The sequence below is a fragment of the Cyprinus carpio genome, chromosome A3 (genome assembly GCF_018340385.1).
Source record: "Cyprinus carpio isolate SPL01 chromosome A3, ASM1834038v1, whole genome shotgun sequence".
In the NCBI taxonomy this organism is placed as follows: Eukaryota; Metazoa; Chordata; class Actinopteri; order Cypriniformes; family Cyprinidae; genus Cyprinus; species Cyprinus carpio.
Window position 1 is genome coordinate 25,436,132 of NC_056574.1, and position 12,230 is coordinate 25,448,361.

A 12,230-nucleotide genomic window follows, 5' to 3' on the forward strand; every position below is an offset into this window, starting at 1 on the left:
ACTTTAGAATAAAAATAAAGAAAATAAGAATATTCTATTTAACTGCAATCAACAGCACAAATAAATACAAAAGAGTAAAATACAAATAAAAGATTTTTTTTTTAGGTAGGTCTAGCATAAGTTTTTAGGTACAGAAATTGAATGAAGTAGTCAGATGTAATACAGCATTGCATATTTGACTTTATCCAAGTCACAAAAGCTATCCAATCAAGAGCAGTGAGTGATTTATTTGTTGTTGCTGTTCGATTAATATTAAGACTGTCACTTTAAGAGAATGCACTGATCCAGTGCACTGATACAGTACGTTCAGCCAGCTATGTCTGCTATAGGATACTTACCAAGACGGATATTTTGACATACTTTTTGTTTGAATTTGTCCATTCAAACACAATGCTTAAGAGAGAGCTTAATATTTGCGCGTGTTCTGAGACGCGGGTTTGCATGCTTAGGATGAGCGCATGCACAAATCACTGCTCGCGCAACCTTGCGTCCTCTGGCTCTTAAATGTTTAAACTGGAAAAACTTAAGAGTTTAGTTTCAACACAGAAATCTATGTGTGCTGTTCAAGTCTCAAGTCTCACCTGTGCGCCCGGGTGATAAAGAAAATAAATGACTGCTCCAGCATACAGCATTAGCATTGAACAAGAGTGAATGGTTTGTCCAGGTTTCTTTTTCTTTTCTCATCGCTGTTGTTGTAATGTACTGGGAAGCCAGAATGCACATCCATCAACAGAAACATACATTAGCCTAACCCTGTTTTTTTTACGTGTTATTTGTAAGAAACCATATTACAGATGCGTTGTCAGATTTAAGTTAAACCTTAACTTCTTAACTTCTAGCGCATGCCGAACCATGTGTGGAGAACCGAACTGTTTTCGCAATTTTTTTTGCGAACTGTCCCATTCCTAATATATATATATATAATAAATAACGTAATAAAATAACAAATAAGATTAAGAATCAATATAATAATAATAATAACAATATTATAATTTTTATACCCAAGAAGAAAGATTTTCATGAGCATCAAACAGTGTACATATTAGTCATACGCTTCATCCATTGGTCATTTCATTTTAGAGCAATGCTGGTGTTCGTCGCTTCACCAAGCCCACAGAAAGTCTGGAGCGTTCCCTGGAGATGAGTCGTCACCGTGGGAAGAAGAGGACCCAGAAAAGACCCAACTACAAGAATGTGGGCGAGGAAGAAGAGGAAGAGCGGGGATCAGAGGAAGGGCCGGAAGAAGAGAAGGAAAAGGCTAAAGGTACAGAGGCTAGTTCAAAGGCCAGCAGGACAAGTTGGGACAAGGAAGGTGAGTAGCACTAGTTGAATGTCCCAGCATTACTGACTGACCCTCCACTCTTTTGATCACACCACACCACACTTCGGCTGTAGCTCTGCTCTCAAAACTGACCGAACAGCTGTGCCGATTTGAGTTCATAAAATGTCCCACAATAGAACTTCACACAAATCTACGGTGAGGCTTAAATGGAAATTGACTGTCTTCCTTTCCGTGGAATACAAAAGGATACATGATATGGTGATTTACCCAAGTAGGATATAGATTGGAGCAATAAACCTATCAACCAATCAGATTTTAGGTTTAAGGTCCTTGCACACTGAGTCTGAAATTTCTGTATGAGTTTTTTCGTATTCGTTATCCTAAGCATTCGTCACGTACAGAAACCTTGCACACTGAGTCTGATGCGTATTAATTAATACATTGCGAAAAAATCGCAAAGCAATACAAAATGGAATCTTCAAGCAGTAAGGATGATTTTGTTGTCCTCTCTCTTCTTAAGAACAGAAAAAGAAACAGGAAATATTAGATCCATCATCCAATCCAAGGAAAGTTCCACCTCCTTATCAAGGAGCTGTGGGATTATCCGTGGCTATTCAAAGTTTACTTCCGATGTCAGAGGCTCAGTTTGATGCTTTGCTAGTGATAGAGCTGCATATTAAAAAGAAGACCACCAATTTCTCTGAACTCAGTGTGGAAGGACCTATACAGTGTTTTGTGCAGTAAAAAGGAGTGGATCAACTTGTCAGACCACGTTCTGGATTTTGCATTTGCTTGTATGGTGGCTCTGAATTGTCAAAACACCTCTCAAAATGCTTGCTACGGATTCAAAAAACGCAGAAAATTTAACCTGATTCGAGGCATTGTCTAAATGTGATTTACACAACGTGATATCGTATTTATTTTTTAACATGCGAAAATTTCGGAAGAAAGTTTCGGACTCTTTAGAATTAATGCCTTGGGGTTATTGATTTGAACAACGTTCTAATTATTTTCCGATGATTTCATTGATAGATTAGGATTTGGTCTTTTGGTGTTGTTCCAGGACCAACAATGATGACAGCGTTGATCCAGCAGCATGTCCTACTTGGTTAAATTATGTTTTGCCAGTTGCGAGAGCACTCCACCTTCTCACATCATTGTTGTGTTTGGACACAGTCACTTTGCTCAGTATTCATTCTGTGCTCCACATTTCTCCAATTGGGCACAACCTCATCCGCACCCTCTTTTCATCTCCTAAATCTTGTTGGGAGTTGTCCGACTTGAGAGGGAAAGTGAGCTAAGCCCTGTCTCCTGTCATATTCACTCCTCTGTGTGATTCATTTCCTCAGTCGTCCTTCACCATGTCTTACGCCGGTTTCACACTGCAAGCGTGAGCGGCGCGTGAGCAGCTCGTGAGCGTAACTACAGCGTCACTGCAGCAGAGTATTCACAGAGTATTCACACTGGAAGCGTTTGTACAGCATCACCGCAGTGGCTCCAAAGCTACACATTTCTTTACAAAGACAACTATAAATTAGTTTTTAGAGGTTGGTCAGTTATAAACTTCAATGTTTTGAAGTCTTGAAAGTTTGTTAACACAGGGATTCGCGTGTAAATGGTAAACAACAAAAATGCTCCTATCATGTTATTTCAGTCATACGCAAATATAGAACGTGTTGTTTATACTGTTTTTTTTTTTTAATAAAAGCCTTCTTACTTTTACCCATAGGTGCTTACACAGATATGCGCTATATTAACCAATAAATAGCACAGTGACCATAATCTCCATGTCCATTTCTTATAGGAGCTGTCAATATGCTTTATGTAAATAACTTGTGATTAAGCTCTGTTTTTGTAACTGATTTTGGAGAAATGTTAATTATTCGTTGGATTTTAACTAATCGTTAGGCTAAGAAGGTCAAAATGTATTTATGTAGAGCTGAATAAAAAAAAGTAGGCTATGCGTTTCTAGCCAATCGTAATTTTAAATCTTAATATTTTTCGTAGAAGTTGTTAATATGATGATTTATACGATTGTTTTGTGTATGTGTTCGTCTTGTGTCCGTGTTTGTAATTTGTGCCTTGTTGTCTGTTTTTGTAACGAAAGACCTGGAGCAATATAATTATTCATTCTATTTTTGCTAATTGTTAAGTGAGAATATTAAGTTTAAGTCATTATTTGTTCATAAAGATTCTTTTAAAAAATGAAAATGTGTGTTTCTAACCGAGGTGAACACGCTGAGCGCTCATAATATTTTTATTAGGACGAATGTTGAAGATATGTCAGTCAGTATGTTTCATGTGTATTTATTGTGTCGATAGCACCGTTTCTGTAACAGTGGAACTGAAAATAAAAAAAAGGCGTGAGTTTGTCACGTAAATTGTAAGTGAACACGCAATATTTACAGAATACAATATTTACAAAAGCTGTCAATAATTAAAAAATAATGAAATTCTTATGTACAGGTCCTTCTCAAAAAATTTGCATATTGTGATAAAAGTTCATTATTTTCCATAATGTAATGATAAAAATTAAACTTTCATATATTTTAGATTCATTGCACACCAACTGAAATATTTCAGGTCTTTTATTGTTTTAATACTGATGATTTTGGCATACAGCTCATGAAAACCCAAAATTCCTATCTCAAAAAAATTAGCATCTCATGAAAAGGTTCTCTAAACGAGCTATTAACCTAATCATCTGAATCAACTAATTAACTCTAAACACCTGCAAAAGATTCCTGAGGCTTTTAAAAACTCCCAGCCTGGTTCATTACTCAAAACCGCAATCATGGGTAAGACTGCCGACCTGACTGCTGTCCAGAAGGCCATCATTGACACCCTCAAGCGAGAGGGTAAGACACAGAAAGAAATTTCTGAACGAATAGACGATTCCCAGAGTGCTGTATCAAGGCACCTCAGTGGGAAGTCTGTGGGAAGGAAAAAGTGTGGCAAAAAACGCTGCACAACGAGAAGAGGTGACCGGACCCTGAGGAAGATTGTGGAGAAGGACCGATTCCAGACCTTGGGGGACCTGCGGAAGCAGTGGACTTAGTCTGGAGTAGAAACATCCAGAGCCACCGTGCACAGGCGTGTGCTTTTGAACCAGAAACAGCGGCAGAAGCACCTGACCTGGGCTACAGAGAAGCAGCACTGGACTGTTGCTCAGTGGTCCAAAGTACTTTTTTTTCGGATGAAAGCAAATTTTGCATGTCATTCGGAAATCAAGGTGCCAGAGTCTGGAGGAAGACTGGGGAGAAGGAAATGCCAAAATGCCTGAAGTCCAGTGTCAAGTACCCACAGTCAGTGATGGTCTGGGGTGCCATGTCAGCTGCTGGTGTTGGTCCACTGTGTTTTATCAAGGGCAGGGTCAATGCAGCTAGCTATCAGGAGATTTTGCAAGTAGGGCTCGCTGCAGCCTGCGGTGGACATCCAACCCTGCCCACATCCAAGTGTGACGTCAGAAACCACGCCCATCCCCGACACAACCCCGCCCACATCTGAGTGTGACATAAACGAAAGCCACGCCCATATCAAATACGTCACCTCTTATGATTTCCCCATCCCCATACCGGAAACCCGGAAGTATGTTGAAGCAATTTATGGAAGTTAATGGGATCTAAATAAAATAATATTGTCCTTCGTTTTACTAATACACGTTTTCTTATTTTTGTAAAGGATGTCTAGGCTAAAATGGCACAACTTAAATCTAATATATATTTAATATGTCTAATATACGGAGCTGATTTTGTCATCATAACAGCTCCTAAAACGCTTATGTTGATTAAAGTAGGCTTATTGTCAATTAAAACTTTTAAACCTTACCTTGTTCATTTATGTAATGAGATAAATTCACATTTATTAAAAAACGATTTTGACCTACCCAAGGCAAAATTGAAATGCATCAAATTTAAAGGGGACAATTAGATTTTGGTATTGTAAAAATATGCAAATTTTATTGTAAAAGTTGGTATTGTATAATTGTCATTTAATTTTCTAAAGATTTATTCCACTTATCATAAAGTGTTAACATTTGAATGATAGAATCAACAGTTCCCCATATGCAGTATGCTACACATACTTAGGCTGAATAAAGATTGCATTGATAAGATTATATAAGTAACATGACATTGACCTTCAGGCCTTGTTCATCACAACTTGATATGAAACATGTCCAGGTCCTCCACATACTTAAAGATGAATGAAAAAGGCAACCATTGTTTCATTGGGTATTTTTATATTTATTATTTTATAAAAATAATTACATGTACAATTTTACAAAAAAAAATAAAAATAATAATAATATACACCACCAGTTTTTGAACAGTAAGATTTTTATTATTTTTTAAAGTCTCTTCTGCTCACCAAGCCAGGATTTATTTGATCCAAAACACAGCAAAAGCAGTAATGTGAAATATTTTTACAATTTAAAAGAACTGCTTTCTATTTGAACGTATTTTAAAATGCAGTTTATTCCTGTGATCAAAGCTGAACTGTCTGCATCATTACTCCAGTCTTCAGTGTATTAACATAATAATAATAAAATGTTTTTTGAGCATCAAATCAGCATATTAGAATGAAGGATCATGTGACTGGAGTAAGTCACCTTTGAAATCACAGGAATAAATTTAATTTTAATAGAAATATAGAAAATTGTTATTTAAAATAGCAAAATATATTACAAAAGCAAAATATTATACAAATACTTTAAAATTGGACTGTTTTTGCTGTACTTCGGATTAAATAAATGCAGGCTTGATGAGCAGAAGATATTTTTTTTTAAAAACATTAAAAAATGTCACTGTTCAAAAACTTTTGACTGGTTGTGTTTAACAAAAGGTATGCTCCAAATATTGTAAAGTCTGAGCAGCTGAATGAGCAGCTGAATGATCAGATAAACAGTTCTTGACATGCAGTACACACACATACATACATAGACTACACAGAGAGATTCCTTGCTTTAATATATCCTCCGATTCTCCCTCCAGGTAGTCTTTGATGGCATTCTGTTGATTTTTACTGTCCATCTGGAGAACGGCAGGCCCTGTCACCTCCCCACAGAATAACCCATGATGACTCTGTACCACGCTGGACCAATGTCCCTTACAAACTTCCATTTTATGTCCTCTTGGCGCTCCTGTTAAAAATAGAGAATACATACGTGTTGGGGGTATATGTGTCCACTAAAAATTATTTACCTCATCATTCTACATAAACATATTTATGATTTTAAACCACAAAAATCAATCAATATCTAAAGAAATGCTCTCACCATACCTCCATGCACCACTGCATGGCTTATGTGGTCCTTCAAGTGAACTGTAACAAGTAATTTTCTTTACTGGTGAAACTGCAGCAGGGACCCCTTAACCCGGGAGAACTGCTCTGCACCAGGCTTGGACTGAAAATGTGTAGAATGCTGTAAAACATGACAAACAAACATTAGGTGATCTTTTCGTTAACATAGAAGAATACAAAGATAATTTGTGACATACACAGAGTTATCCAGCAAAACATAATGAAATGATGCGGTAGCCCAACCAAGTTACTGAGCATGGGTACTGTGATCAGAGTATATCATTAAAGAGGTTATATGTATGTGAGTTTTTTGTGTATGTGTGTGTGTTGTGGTGGTGGGGGGGGGACAGGTAAGTACATATGTGTGAGAGGGATGAAGTGTGTGTGTCTGAGTGGGTAAGATGAGTGTTATGTGTGGGGGGGGAAGGGTATAAAAAATATTGCACATTGATTCATAATTGATTTTATGTTGTAAGACTTGTGCCTTCTATCTATCTATCTATCTATCTGTCTCTCTATCTATCTACACATGTATGTATGTATATATGTATGTATTTGTGTGTGTGTGTGTACGCATGCATGCCATGAATACATACATACATATATACATACATGTGTGGATAGATAGACCCCCCCCAACATAAAAACACTCATCTCACCCCCCCCCCCAAACACACACACAAACACACACACGCATATATATATATATATAAGTATATTTGTTGCTAGCAATAACGTGCCTGTGTGAAGTTGAAATTAAAAATACTGTTGTTTATGCACATGCACACAAATGACGCACGCGTTCTTAAAGTTGTCAACGTTTGGTAAAGACCAAAGATATTTTTTTTTTACGACACGGCAAACAACAGCTTCTTTTTTAGCGGTTGGCAACCAATACAAATTATCTTCTTATGTTTCAAAATGATTGAGAATATTAAGAATTTTAAGTATATTGACAATGGCGTAGTCTGTGACGTCACACTTGGATGTGGGCCGGGTTGGATGTCCACCGCAGGCTGCAGCGAGACGCTCCTCAGATTTTGGAGCACTTCATGCTTCCATCTGCTGAAAAGCTTTATGGAGATGAAGATTTCGTTTTTCAGCACGACCTGGCACCTGCTCACAGTGCCAAAACCACTGGTAAATGGTTTACTGACCATGGTATTACTGTGCTCAATTGGCCTGCCAACTCTCCTGACCTGAACCCCATAGAGAATCTGTGGGATATTGTGAAGAGAAAGTTGAGAGACGCAAGACCCAACACTCTGGATGAGCTTAAGGCCGCTATCGAAGCATCCTGGGCCTCCATAACACCTCAGCAGTGCCACAGGCTGATTGCCTCCATGCCACGCCGCATTGAAGCAGTCATTTCTGCAAAAGGATTCCCGACCAAGTATTGAGTGCATAACTGAACATAATTATTTGAAGGTTGACTTTTTTTGTATTAAAAACACTTTTCTTTTATTGGTCGGATGAAATATGCTAATTTTTTGAGATAGGAATTTTGGGTTTTCATGAGCTGTATGCCAAAATCATCAGTATTAAAACAATAAAAGACCTGAAATATTTCAGTTGGTGTGCAATGAATCTAAAATATATGAAAGTAAAATTTTTATCATTACATTATGGAAAATAATGAACTTTTATCACAATATGCAAATTTTTTGAGAAGGACCTGTATATACGCCATTGTAACTTAAGATCCTGAGCAAGATGAATTATTCGTTGTGAGTTTGATAATGTTTCAAGTTATAAGTTAAAATGGGTAAATCTTCTATACATTATTTTGATTCTTCATTTTCTTTCCTGACATGCTCCAATTCGTGTTAAAACACACTAGACATGCTTATTCTGTGCATTTTTAGCACGTTTTGTGTGAAATCATGTTTATTTAGTCTATCAAAACTGTGCTGTCACTTTAATTAACAGCCAACAAAAAATAAAAAAGGCACACAAACCACCGAAACACCCCTGCTCAACCGACGCTAACTCGAATCAATCTCAAGACCCTCAATCCCTCCTCATTTATGCTCAGTGTGAATGCACTCATTGATTAACATGCAAGCTCACGCTTGCAGAGTGAAACAGGCGTTACACACAGCCAGTTATATGTTGTTCATTTAAGTAACTTTTAAAATTTTGGCTATTTTAAAGGATTAGTTCAGGAAATTTTTATTCCAGAATAAAATGTCCTGATGATTTACTCACCCCCATGTCGTCCAAGATGTTCATGTCTTTCTTTCTTCAGTTGCAAAGAAATTAAGGTTTCTGAGGAAAACGTTCTAGGATTTTTCTCCATATAATGGACTTCAGTGGAGGCCAACAGGTTGAAAGTCCAAATTGCAGTTTCAGTTCATCTTCAAAGAGCTTTACATGATCCCAGCCGAGGAATAAGGGTCTTATTTAGCAAAACGATCGGTCATTTCCTTAGAAAAAAAAAATGTATATACTGTGAAGAGTGAGGGGGTGCCGAGAGTCGTGGGAACGGAGCGAGGCTGGTGGAGTTGAATGGTAATAAGCGACACCTGCGCCGGTCTCGAGTCCCACTGAGGAGAAGCTGTCGCCCTATTTTAAGTTTTGTGTTTTTGTTATTAAATTATATTTAAATGTTCGCCGGTTCCCGCCTCCTCCTTCCCGATCTACGAACTTTGTTACATATTCTTTTTAACCATAAATGCACGTCTTGCACTAGCTCCGCGATGCGCGTCCACAAATTCATGCATAAATATTTCATACATGATCTATAATCTATATATATATAATCTGTTCTGTGGAACTCTGCAGATTTCCCCCTTACAATCAGTGCCAAATATGTTTTCAAAAATATACATTACAATTCAATCTGGTGGTCACTACAATAAAATTCTAGAAAACATTCCCTTGTGGCTTGGGCTGTTAGATTCAGTTTTGAAAGTTATTAAATGCAACCAAGTGGTTTCCCTTTTTGAAATGTCTGCAGGCATATAATCATTTCAAGGGAATGTAACTTGAGACAGCTAAGACCATCTTTATGTGGGGATCTTCCATGGCTGACATCTGACATACACAATACCAAGATCCAGCTCTGCTGTTATACTCTGTGTTGTGTTTTGCAGAAATTGAGATGGTAGTGATGGAAAAAGGTAGGATCTCTGAATTGTCCACGTTGACGGAACAGAACATTACAGACGAGGAGAAGAGCGCGGCAGCGGCACGATCTGAAGGACTAAAGAGCAGGTACACAAGCAACCGCAACCTTAACCGCAGACCTAGAAGAAAACGTTGGAAAATGCAAATGAAAAACTATACAATTTTAAGAATGTCCACAAATTCTTTTTGTCAGCTTAAGCTAACCTCCTGTGACATTTTCATTAAGCATCAGATGCATCTATGCTGCTCCACCTTTTAGTTGAAGAGAAACTTGAGAAGCAACAGTTTGGTACATCCATTTAAACTGTATTGTAATCCAAAATAGTTCTTTATGAGTGTCAGCATTGTTAAAGGGTGTTATCAGTGAACCAGTGACCCTGCAATTGGCTTTTTATGCGCCGTTCATTGAAGTGCAGCAAAGCTCCCCCTATTTAGATTGGCGTGCTCCACAGAAAGAGGGCCAAGGACGTGTTCAGACTGTTCCACAAGCCTTTCAAAAGCAATATTAATGTGTTATCTCTAACCCAAGAAGTACATGGCATGCATGTGAAAGCAGTATTCTTAGGAATACTCTGCATGGACATGATTTGATGCTTAAGAAGAAGAGTTTGCGCCTTTGGTGAATATTTTTATTTAGGGAGGGAGGGAGGGAGGTAACTAGCGTTTAGTCTGGATATGAGTACTTGTTAAAGCCAGTCTCAGTTTGGCATGATTTATAGACAATAGCTCACCTAGTAAATGCCTTTCGCATTTGCAACACTCAAAGAATACAGTATGTCATCACAAACTGTGCAATGCACATTGTGCACATTGTTCTGTTTTTAATGTTTTCAGCTGCGAGTTTCACAGCGGATAATGAAAGAATAGCTGTGATTTTCTTCTTTGTTGTTCTAGGCCCTTCCTGGACATGTTGTATAATGCACTGGACTGTGACGCAGAGGATTACCAGGCTCTGTTTGTGCTTTGTCTCCTGTATGCCATGTCTCACAGTAAAGGTATCTCATCTGTCTCTTCAGGAATAACAGTCTCGAACAAAACACTCAAAATAAATGGATAATTATGGTAATAGATATAAAAGTTTTTGTTTTTTTTTATCAAATATTTAACTGAATTTTGCCATCACACAAATAAATTCAATTTTAATATGTATTTAAAACAAGAGCAGGAATTTTGCATTTTTATAATATTTCACAATATAATTGTTTTTACTGTATTTTAAAGACATTACGTCCAACCATTCAAAATACTTACATATAAACATGTTTGCTTGCTTAAGGTAATATAATACTTAATACCATAATACAGTGGTTATATGGTTACATGATTTAAACATTTTTAGACAGCTTTACAGTGGCAACATCATGCTCCAACATTCTGTTTTTTATCCCTTGTTGGTTAATGTGTGCATGTGCAGGTATAAACCTGGAGCTCTTAGAGAGGATCCAGCTACCCGTGCCAAATCAAGAGAGGAGCTCTTACAGTCAGGTGTTGGTGGAAAGAGTGATCCGAATCATGAGCCAGGCTGCTCAGCCAGGTACACACACACACAGCACGTTCTCACTCTACTGTACTTTACAGACTGATTCTAAATATAATCCTTCACCTGCTTAGACACGCTCATTAAACATCACACGCTGCAAATTCCATCGGTGTGCCTGAACTTGACTGTGTAGACCAAAGCACTCACTGTTTATTCAGAGTAGTCCTTTACTCGTATTTTAACACAGTGATTGTGCAACATTTTTATGTACACACACAGCTTAAACAAAGCTGCTTCTTTGTGTCTTGTTTGATGAATGTCAGTTGAGGTTTCTATACATCAAACTTGCTGCTTGACAAAAACTAAAGTGGTTTCTCTTTCTAAAGCAAACCCTGGTTTTGTGTATAGGTAATGTTCTGTGTATGTTCTGTTCTGCAAAACAAACTAACTATACTAAACTATAACTAAACTATATATATAATTTCAGTGTACGTGATTCATCAGTGCATCAGTGCCTTTGAACCAGTGCAATTTTAGTATTATTTATTAAATACTACAGTATTTATTAATATTTTGAATTAGCTTTTGTTTTGACTTTTCATTTTAATTTCAGTTTGCTTTTTTGCTTTTTTAATTTTCGTTTTAGTTTGAATAATTTTTGTAACTTATTAGTTTTCTTAGTAATTTTAGTTAGATATTTCGTTTTTGTTAGTAACCTAGGTGACATAAATTTCTAGTTATACAATTTTTATATTTTCATTTCAGCTTTATTTTGATCAAAATGATTTTTAATAGTTTTAGTTTTAACTAGGGATGTTCATTTTAACCGGTTAACCGTTAACCGACCGTTAAGAATTTTGACCGATTAACACAGTCAGTTAAACAGTTTAAAAAGTCATTTATTTATTTATTTATTTATTTATTTATTTTCAGTAATTTATCAAAATATTTAAAAAGGTTTGCTGCATGGTTAAAATACACTACTCGTATAAACAAATTGTGTTTTCAGAGAAAGAGAAAAAAAACAAAAAGCATTTT

At 36.9% G+C, this 12,230-nt stretch overlaps 1 protein-coding gene across 4 annotated transcripts in view; it reads left to right on the top strand.

Moving 5' to 3' along the window:
- Positions 1–12,230, top strand: part of LOC109074215 (C-type lectin domain containing 16A) — a 64,138-nt gene that overhangs the window by 20,207 nt on the left and 31,701 nt on the right. For 2 of the 4 annotated variants that reach the window (XM_042725965.1, XM_042725945.1), the window contains 4 exons: positions 1,081–1,264; positions 9,679–9,799; positions 10,607–10,707; positions 11,127–11,246. In XM_042725965.1, coding sequence (XP_042581899.1) covers positions 1,081–1,264; positions 9,679–9,799; positions 10,607–10,707; positions 11,127–11,246 — 526 coding nt within the window. Of the gene's footprint in view, positions 1–1,080; positions 1,313–9,678; positions 9,800–10,606; positions 10,708–11,126; positions 11,247–12,230 lie in introns of all 4 variants that reach the window. The other 2 variants (XM_042725938.1, XM_042725955.1) reach the window with 1 other exon arrangement.